The sequence below is a fragment of the Neovison vison genome, chromosome 11 (genome assembly GCF_020171115.1).
Source record: "Neovison vison isolate M4711 chromosome 11, ASM_NN_V1, whole genome shotgun sequence".
In the NCBI taxonomy this organism is placed as follows: domain Eukaryota; kingdom Metazoa; phylum Chordata; class Mammalia; order Carnivora; family Mustelidae; genus Neogale; species Neogale vison.
The window spans coordinates 32,967,117-32,985,872 of record NC_058101.1 but is presented as its reverse complement, the minus strand read 5'-3'; the positions used below and the strand labels follow the sequence as shown (position 1 = coordinate 32,985,872).

At 40.0% G+C, this 18,756-nt stretch overlaps 1 protein-coding gene across 4 annotated transcripts in view; it reads right to left on the bottom strand.

The window, feature by feature from the left end:
* The window catches only part of ATP8A1 (ATPase phospholipid transporting 8A1), a 231,171-nt gene that overhangs the window by 85,566 nt on the left and 126,849 nt on the right, over window positions 1-18,756 (bottom strand). For all 4 annotated transcript variants that reach the window (XM_044224040.1, XM_044224041.1, XM_044224043.1 and 1 more), the window contains 2 exons: window positions 8,010-8,148; window positions 4,499-4,563 (listed from right to left, as the gene is read on the bottom strand). In XM_044224040.1, the coding sequence (XP_044079975.1) occupies window positions 4,499-4,563; window positions 8,010-8,148 (204 nt within the window). The remainder of the gene's footprint in view (window positions 1-4,498; window positions 4,564-8,009; window positions 8,149-18,756) is intronic.

Genomic DNA, 18,756 nt, shown 5'->3' with positions numbered 1-18,756 from the left:
TTTAGAAAGCCAAATAACATTTTTTTTTTTTTTGACATGAGCTAGATTATGGGAAGACAAATATTTCTAATGCTGTGATTGCCAGGAGAAAGGTTTTTTCCATTTGGAAATTGAAGAGCCTCAAATATAATATTTTACTTGGACAAGTTCAACATAAATAAAGACAGATTCAGCTTTAAAATGTTAACACTGTTAAGAATATCTTGGTAGAAAATTTGCACAGTTCATAGCAACATGCATCACTTATGTAAAAGATCTACATGTATATCTTGCTTAGGAAAAATTAGAAGATGGGGAAATAATATATCTTTTGTAATGAAAATGATCAGTATGCAAAACAACTTGCAAGCTGTTGAAATACTATTTTTCTACAAAATTTTATACCATCCCTTTCTTCTATGTGCCATGCCCTAGTGTAGCAATACTAGTCCTCTGCCAAGGGTAACATTATCCTCCCTTACAGGCAGCAACATTGGCTCAGAGAAGTTACCTAATTTTAATTTGCTCAGGGTCCCACATTCAGAATAAGGCAGAACTGCACCATTTCATGGAATAATTTGACTACGATCATTAAAACTGTCACTTGATGAAACGCAAACCCGCAGTCTCTTTTCTATTACATTATTTCCTGAGATACTGCATTCCTACTAAGTTTATCACCTAAATGTTAATTATTTGTTGGTGCCGATGGAATAGCAATCCCATATTTTATCATAATCAGGACAATGGAACATAGAGGATGCTTTTCTTTCCCATGACAATGAAAAATAATGACTTCTCTACAGGCATTCTCGCCCATCGAATGATTTGCTTACAATCTCAGCTGTGGATTTTATGACACAGGATCTGAGGGAGCTATGCAAAGTGATGGTTCCTTTCCTGCTGGGGAGCAAATGAGTGCACCACAGAGGGTCTGACCCCAAACAGCCAGATTTGTAAAGTCACCACTTAACTCCCTGGGAGAAAAACCTTCCCCAGACGGCAGTGAGAGAACCTTGGCCTTCAGGAGTGGGATAAATTAGCGTTAATCCATTCAGTGAGGGTTCACCTATGATCACCCACACCACACAGTCACTTGAATTGCTAAGGATCTTTCTAACTACTTTACTCTGAAAATACCAGAAAAGATCAACTACTGCTGAATTTTTTTTTTTAAGAGAGACCTTTAAATTTATCATTACTCAGTGACTTAATTCTCAAATACTCCTGGAGTACTTTATCCTGTAGTGGGTAATGTGCTAGGCATTGACAGAATGGTAAACCAAAATATAGACATGCATCCCCCCAGAGCTTTTGCTGAAACAGACTACTCCCTTGGGAGACCTACCTGTGTTCGGTCCAGTAGAAACAGGGAATGTTAGGGACCCTTTGGGTGTTTATCACTTATGAGTTACTGTCCCGAACACTCCAAAGCGAAAATAAATGCTGTGTCTTAATCGTCATGATGTAGTACACTGAGTTTTTTGGCATTTCTTTTTTTTTCTTTTTCTTGAGATTACTATTTATCTCACTCGATACTTAGAACACATAAAGAACATGTGTATCTGAGTTGGAGAAAAATTATCAAACAGAGGAAAACAGAAGAAGCACTGCTCGCCACCCTCCACGAGGTGAACACTTACAGACAGACAGAAAGGCTCACGTGTCAGATCAGGCATGTCTTGTCATGTGTTTGCATCAATGTCATAAGTCTTAGCTCTGACTTCTTCCAGGCGTCAGAAGCCCATGTTGCTGACACGGGCCTAAATGTCTATAGGGACTGAGGGAATGTTTCCATGGAGGTTTCTGCAATGTTGTGAACAACGACAACCCACTTCTGGATCACTCTAGGGATCACGTGGGATCTGTCTCCCTGACTCCCTCTGACCCCGCTTCGCCGGCACTGGTGCTCCCATTCTGTTACCTAACTCTTATGCTCGTCCGCTGCCTGCACCTCAGGCCTCCTGCCCTTCCACATGTGTCTGCGGACAGTTCCTCCTACACATCATACCTCTTTGAACAGGCTGATGAAGTTGCTTCCCTTGCCTGTGGAAGCGAATTCTCAAGCCTGGCCCGGTATTCCACGGTGGAGCTGAGACCTCCTTGCCAGGTTTAACCCCTCTGTCATTTCTTTACTGTTTCCTCGTAAATACTGTTCCATGATTAAAGAAGAATTAGGTAGCTTCGTCTATATGGTCACAGAGCAATTGTTACAGTAATACTGAGAACAGCAAAGTGTAAAGGCATTACGGATAGTATGTTGTAGCTTATGTTCAGTGATGAAGTATGTGCACACAGACACACACACGTATCCCTTAGATACAGCAGAGCAATCTCTGGAGGAGCACTTGGAAACTGGAACCGGAGACTCTTCCTGGGGAGATAAATAGGGCAGCTTGGCTGTAAGGACGCGGGAATTCACTTTTTAACACTTGTATTTGTCCCTTTCTGTAACTTGAATTTTACCTTCTGTGCCCACATTTATTCAAAGAATGCTTTAAAAAATCATAGCCTGTATTCAAGTTCAATGTTTCTCTTTTATGCCCCGAATATACCTTGACCTTGCATAAACTTTCTGCTTCAAGTACTCCTCCATTACTCAACTACTGACCTCTAACTAAATGCCACTTACTTTATAAACACTTCCTTAAGCTTCACAGTATTTTCAGAGCAAGACACATACCTAATTTACAGACCTGTTTCATACTATTACTTGTATGCATTTTACTTCCCTTATTATCTATAAGCTTTTGAAGGGAAGGACTATCCCAGTTACCATTTTTCACAGCGTTGTAACCTGAATAAACCAAAAATGAACAATAGGAAGGGTAAGGGACAGAGACAGCAGTGAGCTAAAAGAGGCAGAATCTGCTGAGTGTTTCCTTAGTGGTTCAGTTCTCCGGCCAGCAGAGAACCACTGAACAAATTAACAAAAAGGAAAGTCTTCCAACCACAGGCTAGGATATGTGTGTGTGTGTGTGTGTTTAGGATTAACTCATGGTTCAAAAAATGTACTTATTATTAAAGATGTGAACAACTTTCGATTTCAAAACCGTGTGTTATACTTTAGGCTACGCGTTTCTCAAGGGTTTCACAAGAAAGGGAAAAGGATCACATGATTGCTTTGAGGACAAATAATGCAGAGGCTGTCATTCCAATTCAAAGGTCAGAAGCTGAATCACTTCTTACATGTAATTTCTGTTCTCCAACTGACTTCTGAACATTTGCCTCTTTACCCTCCCTTCTATGGACTTGGCCCTTCCACTTCACCCACATCCTTATTTATTTATTTATTTATTTATTTTTAAAGATTTTATTTATTTATTTGACAGACAGAGATCACAAGTAGGCAGAGAGGCAGGCAGAGAGGGGGGGAAGCAGGCTCCCTGCTAAGCAGCGAGCCCAATGTAGGGCTCCATCCCAGAACCCCCGGGGCCAAGACGCAGGCAGAAGGCAGAGGCTTTAACCCACTGAGCCACCCAGGCGCCCCGACCCGCATCCTTAATAACAGGTTCTTCTCTGCTCTGCTCTTTGCATCACCGTGACTATTGTGACTATTTTAAACTGTTGTATGGTCACCTCCCCTGTTCTGTCTTCCACCTTAAGTTACAAACAGTCACCTTTATTTTAAAATTCTTACAGGTCATTTGACCTGCATTTTTTTTTTTTTTTTTGCTTAACTTGTTTTACACTGCACACGTGGAAAATCTTACCCTCTTCCCCAAATATAACTTCATGTGATCACAGGCATGAAAAAAGGACATCCAAGGAATTTACATTTCAGCCCAGAAGTTGGGATATCAAAAAAAAAAAAAAAAAAAAGACTTTCCTGTAAGAAATGGTGAATTCATGCTGTTTGATAAGTTTCACAGATTTTTTTTTTTTTTAAGAAACAAAATATATATTAAGCCTGGAAGCAAAAGCAGATATTAAATGTTTAATATACAAAAATTCCCAGGTAGGGAGTGCCTGGGTGGCTCTGTCAGTTAAGCATCTGCCTTCTGCTCTGGTCATGATCTTGGAGTCCAGGAATGGAGCCCCGCATCAGGTTCCCTGCTCAGCGGGGGTCTGTTTCTCCCTCTCCTTCTTTTCTTCCCCAACCCCTCCACCCACTGTGCTCTGTCTTAAACGAATAAATAAAATCTAAAAAAAAAAAAAAAATTCCCAGGTAGATAAGAGCAAATTGCAGTCACTCAGTAACCTCCTGACATAAAGCTTTTGTAAAGCAGTTTTGTCTCACACTGTCAAGCAAATCATTTAGCAACTTGTTTTAGCTGTCACGGACACAAAGCTAGAATCTATTTACCTCAACGTGGCTCAGAAGAGCATACAGTATATACAGTACACAGTATACAGATTCAGAACAGAACAGTATAGGTTATGTTAAAGAACAAGAGAGAGAAGTATATTTTAACCTAAGGAAGATCAACTATATCCATAGCTATTTGGATATAGAATAAAATTCTACAAGTTGACTAAGACATTAAAGGATTTTTTTTTTAAAGATCATTTTACTTACATCAAGAGAGCCTTCATTGATAACAATCATTCCCATGTTCTTCCTCAGAAGTTTGCAGGAGTGTCCTATATCCAAACAAAGAGTAGATTAATTGATGGTATTCATTTCTCTAGAGAGAAGTAGTGAAGATGTTAAAGTGATAATACTATAAAAGCATCTAAATTTTATTTTTAATCTATTTTATTAGATAGAATTAAGGTTTGATCTATTTTAATAGGACTTGATGACAGTCTCCTGTCTCTAGGTTTGCAGGCAGTTAAAGAAATGGTCTTGCTTATTATAGGAGGGACACAAAGGTAACATTCGGTGTGTTAAGGCTGTCTTGACAAATAAGTAGGGAAAGAGAATGTGCTGATGATTCTCAATATCCTGAAAACTAACAAATTTATAAGGAATGTCCTTCACGATGACCAACATGAGGAGCAGGAGATGGGCTGATGGTTGTTTCTGGAGAAGGCACAGGAGGGTCGTCAGGCTATCTTTTGGACCAGCGATCCCACCACCATCTTCCTGCCCTCGGACTGTGGTCATGTCCTCTATGGTTCTGTCCTCTCTTGCTTTGCCATACTTGCCACAGGGCAAAATCACCTGCTGGTTTAACCAAGTCGGCCTCCTCTGGGACCATCTGCATATAATTGAACATGGCTGGAGAGAAACGCAACTCCGCTGACTGGAGTTTAAAATAGGGCCATCGCCTTTGAACTAATATCATCAATACTTACTCCTTTTGCGAGCTCATTTGAGACAGTGGTTTTCAATACCATCTACACACTGACCATTCTGGAACGCAGATCTCCCACTGGGAGCTCTTTCCTAAACTCCAGCCTACACCGAGGTGTAACAGCAGACACAGAGGTGCAAAACAGGCGTCTCAAACTCAACAGATCCAAAAATGAGACTCTTGGTCTCCTCCCAGGAAACCTGCTTCTCCTCATTCTGGTTAATGGCAATTCCATCCTTCAGGTGCCATGGCTAAAAATCCCAGGAGTCATGCTGGAATCCTTTCTCTCAAGCCCTACCTCGAACCCATGCGTCTAGCCTGTGGGCTCCATCTTTAAGACAGATACAAATGCCAACCATTTCTCACCACCTTCACTGTTGCCACCCAGGTCCAAGTCACCACCGTGCCTCATCTGGATTAAATTCGAAAGCCTCTTCACTGGTCTCCCCGCTTTCACACCTGCTTCCCTCCCAGTCCATTCGCAGCCAGCTGAGTGGCCAGACTGACCGTTTTCCCAGAGTCAGTCCAGGTGTCTTTCCTCAGCTCAGAACCATCCCATCTCACCCAGAGTAAATGCAAAGCCCTTACAAGCTCCTGGGAGGCCTCATCCAACCTGGGCTCTGTTATGCTGCTGGCCTTTTCTTCCACTCTCTCTCTTAGTCTGGAAAGAAGACAGCTTTCCCTTATCATCCCAACGAGAATCTCCCTCCTTCTCCTCTCAAATGAGGTTCTCTCTCAAATGTCACCATCTCAATGAGTTCTTCCTGACCTCCTGATTTAAAACTGAATACTTCGGGGACGCCTGGGTGGCTCAGTGGGTTAAAGCCTCTGCCTTCAGCTCAGGTCATGATCTTGGAAGTCCTGGGATCGAGCCCCGCATCGGGCTCTCTGCTCAGCGGGGAGCCTATTTTCCCCCCTCTCTCTGCCTGCCTCTCTGCCTACTTGTGATCTCTGTCAAATAAATAAAATCTTAAAAAAAAATAAAACTGAATACTTCTGTGAGATGCACTATAACCATTTCATATATGAATCTCACCTATTTTATTCTAGGAGAAAAGCCCCGAAGATTATGACCCAAGACTCTAAAAGTTAAATGTTCCCAGAAACCACCATCATGTTCTCTGTAGTCATAATGGCTACATGCCCTAACTATTTTCAGGATGGCTTAATGTTCCTTGGCTATATCTCTTTGCTACCATATAGTCTCCCTCTACCTGCAGTCACATTTTTTTGTTCAGCGTGTTTGTCTTTTTTGGGTCTCCCGAACGCTAAAGCATTCTGTATTCTCATGCATCTTCTTTCCATTTGTCTCTAACACCAGTGATAATTTTTATAATCAAAATTAACCATTTGTGTGGCTTTTAGATTTATACTTCTGCTAACTAGTGTCTTTTAAAAATTTTCCTCTCCTACTGGCAATTTACCGTAGGTCTGTATTTTATATTTACAGAATGCTGTGATTGCTAAAAATTCTAAAAGGAGCATTAGCTACATGTTTCTTTCTTTTTTTTTTTAAAGATTTTATTTATTTATTTGACAGAGAGAGACACAATGAGAGAGGGAACACAAGCAGGCGACGTGGGAGAGGGAGAAGCAGGCTTCCCGCAGAGCAGGGAACCCAACGCGGGGCTCGATCTCAGGACCCTGGGATCATGACCTGAGTGGCAGACGCTTAAAGACTGAGCCACCCAGGCACCCCAGCTAAATGTTTCTTAATGATATTTGACAACGACTTTCTAAAAATGTGGTTTCATGCTATAAACACCTCTGAATGGTTTCAACTTTGGGAGAGTTTTGGATGTAACTAGTATCATGAATATCTAGAGGCTGAATCTACATCAGGGTTGCATTGTTCAGGCAACCTACTATTACTGAACGTGGAAGAAAATGAAAAGAGTGACATTTTCTTACATATTACTGGTACTACAGGTCTCACACCAAATACTATTGTTCTTCTCAATGAGACATCTGTTATGGACTGAATTGTGCCCTCCCTGTTTTTACACATTGGATCCTTAACCCACGATATTTGGAGACTGGGCCTTTAAGATTGTTAGAGTTAAATGAGGTCAGAAGGCGGGTTCCTGATCCAATAGCACTGGAGCCTTGTAAGAAAAGACAGAGACACCAGGAACACGCATCTACAGAGGGGAGGCTAGCTGAAGACACAGCAGGAAGGTGGCCACTGCAAGCTAGGAAGAGAAACTTCGGGAGAAACCAAACTGACTGACACTTGATCTTGAACTTCCAGCTTCCAGAAGTGTAAGAAAATAAAGTTCTGTTGTTTAATCCACACCAGCTGTGGTATTTTGTTATGGCAGTGTGAGTCACTTAGTAAAACCTCTTTGAGAAAAATGAATTAACTGCAGGATGAATGAAACCTGGCAACCTTCTTATTTCCCATTCCTAGAAATAACCTGTGGTCACATAAACAAGTGCCAATACACAGGTCTGCCGTAATCCCGATCTCCTCACGTGCACAGGCAACTGCAGAGATGTTATCTACATGTGTCAATTATGGTTGGAAGGGGGGTGCACAGACAGTGAGACAAAGGTGAGGGAGGGTTATTTTGTGGTTGCAAGACCTAAGGTCTGGCTGTATACACAACCACAGCAAATGTAAGGGGGCACTGAGGCCGTAAGTATACAGAGAAGCCCAGTAATATTATAAATATGGAAATCTTATAAAACCAAATCTTTCAGATTTTTAAATAGCTCAAACTTATCTTCTAAAATATATCAAAGTGTGAAAAAAGCACCACAGTGCAAAGCTTGGATTAGGGGACTTACCAATGTTAATGGCAGTTTCTTGCTTGTCCCCTGTAAGGATCCAGATTTTGATGTCTGCTTTCATGAGAGTTTCTATAGTTTCAGGCACTTGATCTTGTAACTTATCCTCAATGGCTGTAGCTCCAAGTAGTTGAAGATTCTAGGGAAAATACGTAGAAAAAATTTTAAGGAAAAAAAAAAACCGGTTTAGATTCTTTAAGAATTGGAGTGTGCGTATGTCTTTCAATCAGAGACTAAATGGTAATGCATAGACTTTGATGTAAATTCCAACTATCCCATCGAGTTTTCTCCTAAGGATCCCTGACTTTAATCCAGTACTTCGGCATGATGCTAAAGAGACCTACACTACCTTACTCCTCTCTAAGGTAGAGAACGGATTCTTACAAAAACACAACAAATCCAAAGGGACTTAAAGAGGAGCAGACAGCTACTGAAAGATAGCAACAACAAAAACCACGAAGATGACCCCAGCAAAGAAGCAATCCTGCTGACCTGTTTGAAAAAGAGTAAGAATAAATGCTTATTAAAAAAGAAAGAATGCTCAGATCATTCAATTGTAGCTTGATGCTGTGTCAGAAAAGGTACACATATTGTAAAATTATAAACGCTGAGGGAGAGAGAAATAAACCAGGTGATCGCATTGGTGTCTGTAGGAAAGAACAGGCTGGTATTTTTCATGTTGCTCCCTATCTGTGTAGTGGACGGTCAGAGTCTTGCTAAAGATCGCTTGCGCACTACACGGTTTCTTTCATATAAGACTGGACACCACCAACACGTTCTGCAGGAGGTTCTCATTGCTCCCCAAGAAGAATATTTTTCTGCTCTCATCTTCCTAAATGGAGGAAGAAAGAGAACAACTTTTTGGCTATTAGGGAAACCTGGCTCCCCACACAGATGCAGGGAATTGTTCTTGGTCCTCGATACACAGGAATACACCGTGACAAGCTAAGCCACAATCAATGGATTCTTGGATTTTTCCCTGTAACCTAACCACCAACATGACCCACGCCAACATTTATCTTTCTTATCATGTTTTCCTCCTAGACCTACAAGGGAAATCAAGTGCTAAGGAGTGTCCAGATTGGTAATAACAAAAAAGGCATTCCATTTCCTCTCTTCCTTCGAACACTGAGTTCTTACTATTTACTGAAATGTAAGTCTAAAATTAGCCGTAATTTTAGGCATGGAAAATAAATTAAAATAGATGCAAACACACATGAATAAGTGCGAGAGAGTTTATGAATGTATCAGTTAGGAATGCTTTCGACTATGACAGAAAATATCTAACTAACAATAGCTTAAATAAAGATTTGGTTTTCCTTTTGTAAGTAGTATTGGGACAGGCAGTCCCGAGCACTAGATTCACGCTGCACCTCTCAAGGGGGTGCCGCAGCTGTAATTACCACTGCCATGCTCCAAGACCAGAGGAAGGGGGTAACGTCAACTGTACCCATCTCCTATTTGAAAACAAAAGTGTTCCTAAAAGTCCTTGGCAGATTTCCAATTATGGCCATATTTGGTTATTTAGATTTCCATGGCCATCCTTAACTATTAGTCCTCAGCTTTTCCAGCCTCGATAGTGGGATGGCAAGACAGAAGAGGGATGGGAATGGATGTTAAATTAGCCAGTCAACAGCCTTCACCACAGTGCTTACATGTGGGCATGCATACGCATGAGTGTTTATGCACACGTGTGTTTATATGTGCATGTATGTTTATGGATACACACGTCATGTCCTCTGTTACTTTGCTGGAGATACTTGGCTCATCCTGCAAGGCCAAACTTAAAAGTTACTGGTTCTTTGAAGCTTTACTGAAAGAAATTTTCCCTCTCCAATGCTCTGACAGAACTTTACTCATATTTACACATCTTAATTTATCATATTCAGATGAACTGTTTAACCTGACAGTTTTGCTCAAGAGTAGGGACCATGTCTTGTTCATCTTCATATAACAACTCCACAACACTGACAGTCAGTATTCAGTATTTAAATTAGTGAAAGGGAGGGAATGACCAAAAAAAAAAAAAAAAAAAAATCAACAGAACTCCTAAAGCCAAATGTTATAAAGCATTGCTGCAATCGAGACCATATTCTTTTCAATGTATTCCAGATAAGTTATATAGCAATTAGGTTCACTTGATGCATAACTTCTTAGTTTATAATACATAAGACAGGAAGGCAAATTCCCTTCTTGAAGGAGATAGTATTTTATTATCTTTAATGGGAAGCAGATTTGAAATCTATCGTAACCTGATGAATAATTATCATCAAGAAGTTCAAGAATGAAAAGGAAGAGCAGTTCAGCAACAACTATGCCAACATCACAATTGCTGTACTTTAATGTTGAGACAAGGATTCTACCCCCATTCTTTAAGCAACTTTTGGGGCTTCTGTAGCTAAATCATCCTGGCCGCCATCCCAGGGAAGATCAGAATATAGCTGTGTTCAAATGTCAAATATTCCACAGAAAACATGATAAGATGTTTTAATGGTCACGGGCATAGTTCAGTAACACAAGCTCTCAAAATTTTCCAAACTAAAAATCTTTTTCGCGATGTCTCACAAAACCCTGAAGTAAGCCGACAACGGGAGTGCCAAGAAGTGAACACCTTCATCAGAAATACATATCTGTGGGGGCACCTGGGTGGCTCAGTGGGTTAAGCCTCTGCCTTCGGCTCAGGTCATGATCTCAGGGTCCTGGGACCAAGCCCCGCATCGGGCTCTCTGCTCAGCGGGGAGCCTGCTTCTCCCTCTCTGCCTGCCTCTCTACTTGTGATCTCTCTCTCTGTCAAATAAATAAATAAAATCTAAAAAAAAAAAAAAAGAAATACATATTTGTGTATCTTGTAGCTCTGAGGGGAGAAATGAGCTCAGGAAGAATACAGATATACATGCTCATGCACAAATCTAATAAAAATAAACTGACTGCATGGGGGACGTCACAATGAAGCCATATTTGAAGGAAGGATTTCCTTTTGCCCAGGTAAAAAGGAAACATTTTTCAAACCAGGTAAAAATAATAAAAAGAATTAAAGAGCTGTTGGGCCAACGATGTGTATGTGGAGAAAAGTCAACAAGCAGGCTAACTTGGGGGGTGTCGGTCACTACGACAAGAGGAGTTTCTAAAAAGGGTGATGAAACAGTTCTGACTACCTAGCAAAATTGCAATGGGTCTGTTTTGAAGACTACAAAGGAAAACTGTTCTCAAGCCTGTTTATTTTCCTTTTATCTTAAGAACTCCTCTGGTACAACACTTACTAATTTTAGTGGAAGGCTCTGTAGCCTCCTTTTCTTTGGCCCTGGTGTCATTTATTGTGAGATTAAGATCTCTAGTGATAGGCTGTTCTGCCCCTGGAAATTAATATCTTTAGCTACGTAATGACCACTAGAAAAAAAATGTGAACTTTGCGTGCTTTTCCTGATCATAACACAGGAGTGTTTAAGCCGTAATCAATTTCATCCCAAACATGTATTACCTTACACAGATGGCCAGTAATGGGCACTATGGGAATTACATATTCAGCAAGTGTTGAAACGTGATAAAATTCCCATGGCATTTATGGAATTAAAAAAAAAACAAACAAAACCTCAAACACTAATTTTACTTTCAAAATGTTCATTTTGAAATGTTTCAAAAAGTTTCAAAGTTTCAAAAAGTTATAAAGGTTTCAGGTTGCTGACTCTTCGATATAATGTAGATTTAATTATCACTGAAAAATCATGAAATAATATTTATTTGCCTAGTAAAGCCTTCAAGAATCTTAGGTTCTCTCTCAGATGTTCATAATGTATTCAGAATTTTAAAAAAGTCATATAAATGTAAAATTTCTACCCTGGCAAAGATAAAAGGCTTCGTGCAGCATATTTAAAAAACTGTATGATAAAATGTATTATGATAGACTTAGAAATTATGTTTTTCCAAGCACATGTATATTTTGCTAAATAAGAGAACCTCAAAATGACTTATTTCCATACTAGCAAGTGTTTGGTTGTACTTAGATTGTTTTGTTATTTTTAAAAAGCCTGCGACAATGTTCCTAAACGATCAGAAGCATAATAATCAAACTCATATCAATTTGGGTTTCAGATTACAACACGGGCTATTTGGCAGATGTTTTTTTAAAGACAAATAAAGAAAGAACGTTGGTAAGCCAAGTTTTCCTACTGGAGTAAATACGAGCAACATTTGGTAACCTCTATTTCAATATGAAATAAGACTGTGACCAGGAAGATGAAGAAATAGTTCCCTACTAGAGAAAATGTATCAGACTTTGCCAAGTGTTTTACATTTATTAATTCAGCTAATAACTTTGAGGAGGTTGGGTAAATTATCCAAAGCCAAAGAGAGGTACAGCGGAGCTATGGTGTTAAGAACAAAATCTCAGGAATCCACAAACACCCAAAGGCAGCAAATGAGAAGTAAAACATTAAATGTAAGTTAGAATTTTATTCAAATCATTATAAGTTTTTAAATATTTGTTTCTGTTCTTTAGTTTCTCTGAATCGGTTTCAGACTTGGTCCTGAGCCACTCCTGCCGATTGTACCTACTTCCTCATTTCTTTCTTTTTTCTTACTTTCTTTCTTTCTTTTTTTTAAAGATTTTTATTTACTTATTATTATTTTTTTATTTACTTATTTGACAGACAGAAATCACAAGTAGGCAGAGAGGCAGACAATGAGAGAGAGGGGGAAGCAGGCTCCCTGCTTAGCAGAGAGCCCAATGCAGGGCTTGATCCCAGGAACCTGAAATCATGGCCTGAGCCGAAGGCAGAGGCTTTAACGCACTGAGCCACCCAGGCACCCCTTCTACTTCCCCATTTCTACCTGTGGGTCCAGAGTAACATTTTGGGACTGGTCCCTCTCCACACATGCAGACTTGCACTCACTCACTCACAGATCCACTCCACGCAGGTTGTTCTGGGCAAGGTGGTGGGATCCAACCATGAGTTCCTTCCTCTGGACCATTTATATTTTAGAACCTACCAAGAGACATTCTTCTTTGGATTCCCCCTAGCTTTCTGATCGTACCTCCGTTCCTTTCACTGGTGTCTGTTTCTCCTAGACCCCGGCTGCCTGGCTGGCATCAAGCCCCAAGGAAGCAGCCATGGGACCAGGACCTTAGAGTGGTGGTTGTCAGAGTCACCAGAAGGGCTGATGACACACAGATCGGTAGGCCCCAAACCCAGAATTTCTCCTTAAGTAGGTCTGAAGTGAGACCCAGAGAGTGCAACGGGCCTGAGCCCCGAGCTCTAACAACTGCTTCGGCAGAGCAAGGCTCACAAAATGTTCCTGTAAAGGGACAGACGGTAAATACTTTAGGGTTTGAGGGCTATGCATTCTCTGCTGCAACGACTCAGGTCTGATGTGGCATGAAAACAGCCAAAGGCGAAGTGTAAACAAGTGGTTGTAGCTGTGTGCCAATAAAACTTTATTTACAGAACCAAGCAGTGGGTGGATCTGTCCATTGTGCCTAAGTTTGCTGGCCCCCCTCTGCAGAATACATGACTGACTGCTCTGGATATTTCCTTGTGCAATTCCTACCCTTCTTCCTTAGCATGGCCTCAGAATCCTCTGGACCCAGTTCTCTCTCCTCGCAATCCCAAACTACAGACAAAATCTCTTAACTGTCCGATACGGCTACCATCAGAGAGAAAAACAGTGTTCTCCCCATATGCTACACATGATCTTGAACGCAAACAAAACATTTTTTTTTTTTTTTTTGTGGGTACAAGAGAGAGTCACAGGGGAGAGATCTCACTCTCTCTTTTTAAAGAGATCTCTTCTTTACTCGGTGGCTTAAAGATCCAGTCCAACACGAGTTAACACTCGACTCTAAATCTTAAATGAAGAATTAAGACTTGGCCAAGGTGGGGAAAGGATGGGCCAAGGAATTCCGAACAGAAGAAATCCCATGTGTGGAGACATAAGTATGCAAAAGCATATTGTGCCTGAGAAGTTGCTATTTGGACAATATGGAAATAATACATGAAACAAGGTGTGGCAGTGATTTAAATGATGCTAATGTAGCAGGACTGTTCTGAGGATGAAAGTGGACTCATCATCTCAAACTCTTGAGTAGTAAGTTAGGAAAAAGATGAGGCTGGAGAAGCCAGCAGGGAATGGAAACGGAAGGGTCTGTGTGTTTTGTGCAGGATTCCAAAGGTCAAGGTAGGATAAGGCAGAGTTTTAGAAGAGGGACAGGAAAAGATTACTGGTGGATGATTGGGGATGGATTAGGAAGAGGCCTTAAGACCAGTTATGAGGCTATGGTAGTTACCGTCCTGCTTAGCTTGAAAATATGGTAACCCTGCACTCAGATGTGCTGGTGGGTATGTGATCCTTAGTCATTTTGTAATGCTGCCTCGCCAAGGTTGCCGGGCTCCTCTCTGCTCTGCATTCCACTGGTCAGCATTCATGCTTGTGGTTTTTCTTCTCAGCGTCTTGGAGCACACAACAACGGGGTTTTATTGAAAAAAGGAGAACCTCGTACTTCTCTCCTTTTGGTGTAAGTGGGGTACAGAACCCTAGAACTAAGAGCATTAAACCACTGGGATGGCTCATTTGTCTGTTTCTGGAGAAATCAGGCAACTGGTTCATTTTTCCAAGGCCAAGAAGGAGATTTTAACTTGGTGCTTTCTGAACTGTGGAAAATCATACTTGAACTCTCATGCAGCCAAAGGCCTACCAAATAAGGTCAGAATTCACACACCCAGCTGAAAGGAATCAGGATTTGAGAGGCAATTGGGTGTAGCCGGCAAAAACAACGTCCATCTTCCCTGAGAGAGAAGACAGCAATTCCCAGTGTGGAAAGTCTACCCCGAAATGCTCCTAGTAAGAGATCTATTAGGCCAGAAAGGAGAAGCGTGTGATCAGAGATCAAAGGGAACCTTAAAAACTTTAAATATGCTTCTAAAGACGAGTTAAGGGAAAATCATGGAAAACAAACTTCTGCACCCATTTTTAAAGCAAAATAGAGTGCACAGAACCTTTCTCATTGACTCCGGGGACATGTCCTAACCACACCAGTACCTTTAAGGGCTGATCTGGTGGTTATGTAACCTATGTGCTCGGTTGCACTTTATTTCTCAAGTTTACAACATTTTACATACATTCTTGCTTTCTTCTACACCAAACCCACAGAATAACGTATTGAATATAATAACTATTGAATATAGTTAACATGGGATTTGGAATTAAGGAAGAACTGGGATTTGAATCCCTGTTCTGCCAACCACTCAGTATGTACCCTTCAGCAAGTAGCTTTCCTAAGAATTTCTACATCCATAAGATAAGGCTAATAATATGGACTAAATAGGGTCATTCTGAGAATGAAATTATATCAGTCATCTCTAAACTTTTTTTTTTTTTTTTTAGTAGTATTATAGGAAAAAAAGGTTGAGTACTCAACCTAGGCCATTGCTGTGTTTTTATAAAACATGTTTGCTCTGTTAATATTAGTAAAGTTTCAGCTTTGCAGAATGCACAAACAGAAATTATAAAAAAGCTAATGTAAAATATAGATAGAAACAGCAGCTATAAATTTTCCTGCCCACCCCAAAGGATCATCTTGTGCACCCCACTTTATAGACCCTTGAACTAAGTGATCAGGGTAAAGAGCTATAGAGTTGGAGCTTAGTCAATGCTCAAAAAGTGGCGGGTCTTAGCGGATGAGCTGACAGACTGCAAAGATTCTTAAGCAAACAGTAAAACAGGAGACTACTGGAATTTTAAACCACGAAATCACTAGTACATCATGTAAATTTTCATCTAGTGCATTTCATTTTTTAGTGCAAACGAAAGTGATATTTGCAGCTACTAAGAATAGAAGTGGTCCTTTTATCTGAAAAAAGCATTATATTCTGATACAGAAGTTACTGTGAACTTGGCAGTCATAAATGTTCAAGAAAAGTCCTGTTTTCCATTAAGTTTAGTATTTTTCTAGGAATCCTCCAAACCACTCATTGCCACATGTCGCGAAGGGTGTGAAACTGTTGTGTTTAGTCACACTGAGTGTCATTGTTGATCTATATTATGCCACATCAAAGCAGTCTTAAAAAAAAAAACCCAGAAAAGTCAACCACATTTGAGGAAGGAGTAAAGGAAATAATGTAAAAAAAAATCATTACACCTCATTGTCCTATCTTAGTGACTCATTTTGATGCCCGGGCACTAAATCCTGTCTGGTATAAACATTTTTTAGTTTACAAGTGCCCTGCCTATCTCCACCCACTAAAATTGAAGACAGAGATGTCTCGGTCCCTGTCCCCTGCTGCGCCTGAGAGCCCAGAAGAGGGCCTGCCATGTGTCCAGGCATGTGCTATTGGAATCTTTCAAACCACGTGCTTTTCACATTCATGTATTAACTCAGAGCACAAGTCCCTAAAATGGCAGGGTCTACATTTCTACAGAATGCATTCTTGAAAATTATTAGGTCTTTTCCCCAACATATCCCTAAATTAATCCCTAGTGACAACACATGTAATATGAATACCCTCACTGTGTAGAAAGCATGGACTGTATTAATAATAGGGGCCAGGCTTCCATTAAGCGAGCAGCTACTAAAGAAACTTAGCTTCTGGATAGATTATATCCAGTTGAATATATTATATACATATATATATTTACACACATATGTATATAATATATACAATATATATAATACATATCATATCCAATTGAATCATGTATTTATTCATCAAATATTTATTCAGTAATTAACACAGGGCAGACAGGCAGGCACTGGAAATACAGTGATGAATACCATCAAAGCAATCTTTGCTCTCATGAAGCTTCAATCTACTGGAGGCTCTACATTAATCAAAAATTACAAAATGTGTGTGAAACATTGTTCTCTGATTCAAAGGAGAGCTAGATGGTCCAAGTTATAGTTTTCTGATTACTCTTAAGAGCAGAAATGATTTTCTCTGACTCATAATCTATTAAAAATAGTACATCAGATAAGTTGTCATTTTTAAAAATCATATCTTGCAACCTATGTTTCATAACAAGACAAGAGAAAAAAGCTGACTCGATCACCACGGAAATCCTGCTTCAGTCACTGCCCCATCTAGAGATGTGTTAGATCACACTCCGTTTTCTGTTATTGTTCAAGGTAAGTAATTTGCTTTCATAAACAGTAGATGTGATTAGTTGGTAATTTGTGCAATCCTAAAGATAGAACTGCATTTTTCTATTGACGCAAATAAATACAAAACATTTAAAAAAACCTCTATGGATCATGAAGGCACACCTTCCTATTTCAACTGATGGTTCAATTATAAAATCTTTCCTGATAAGATCAGAGCTGTCTCTACTATTAATTTTCAAAGGAAGCCAGCAGCAGAGTATGACTATGATTCAAAAAATAAATAAATAAAAAATAAATTTGTTTTAGAAACATGTTAGAATAAATGTAAAGTGATAGATCAAAGAACAAGGTGAGAAATTTCAGAGAAACCACTGCTAATGAAGCATAAAGCTTCATAATTATTCTGTTAACTCACCTGTGATTTTTCCTGGTCCAACACATAAATTTATTCTAAATTTTATTTAAAAATCAGATTTTTAAAAATGCAGACCAACACTATTAAGTGGTTTCATAATCAAAAATTATGAGTCCAAACACATTGTCTTTCAAATGAATAGGGTAACAGCAGGTAAAGCAGGTCAAGAATATTCTCTGAAAGATTGAGACAGCTAAGTTCTCTGAAGTGGTGAGGAAGCAAAGAGGTGTTACCTTCCATAAAACCCAAAGCGATACCACGGTCCCCCTTCCTAACGTGGGTCAAGACACCTCAAATACCTGATAGGATTCTAATTAATCCCATTTGCACTTGAACTAGGGAAACCTTCTTGTTCCTGTATGATTTTGTCTTCCGAGGAATAAATGCTGCCTCTTGGCCTACATGTAGTAACAGAAAAAAAGATGTTTCAGGAACATCTTGAAACAACTCATAGTATTAGAATTTTTTTTTTTTAAGTTTTTTGAAAAGTTTACCATCTGAATGCAAGTGTTAGAGCTCAAATCATCCCGCCTGAGAGCAAAGATGATGCTGTTATTTTATTATTATTAAAGATTTCATTTACTTATTTGTCAGAGAGAGAGAGAGAGAGAGAGAGAGAGAGCACAAGTAGGCAGAGTGTCAGGCAGAGGCAGAGAGAGGAGCAGGCTCCCCGCTGAGCAAGGAGCCCAATGTGGGACTCGACCCTAGGACCCTGGGGTCATGACCTGAGCCGCAGGCAGCGGCATATCCGACTGAGCCACCCAGGTGCCCCAATGCTGTTATTTCACAGATGGATGGATGAAGTCCTAAACCTTCTCCTCTAACAATGGCTGTCGATAAGGAAAACAATATCCAGAGGACTTCTTCAGACCTCTCTCATTTCCTTCTTTCCTTTTAGTGTCCTGGAGGAGGAAGGGAGTAGTTTCTAGTCCTGAGATTGCTGGGAAAGAAAAGTGACAAAGCAGTGTGCCAAGGGGCCGATGTCATTATCTTCTTGGATGTTCTTGGTCTGTTTGGATAGTTTTGCAGCTTACGCTAGGAGTTTATAGCACCCAAAGGAATAAGGCTTTAACCAAATTTCAAAAACTGAATTACTTGTTTGAGCAAACACTGGAGAGATAAGATAGAGAGTAAGGTTAGAAAGTATAAACCATCATCATTTGTAATGTTTTCACTTATCTTATAACATATTAAAAATATTCTTTTCAGGAAAAGCTCTACAAATCTTTCAAGTTTTGAAT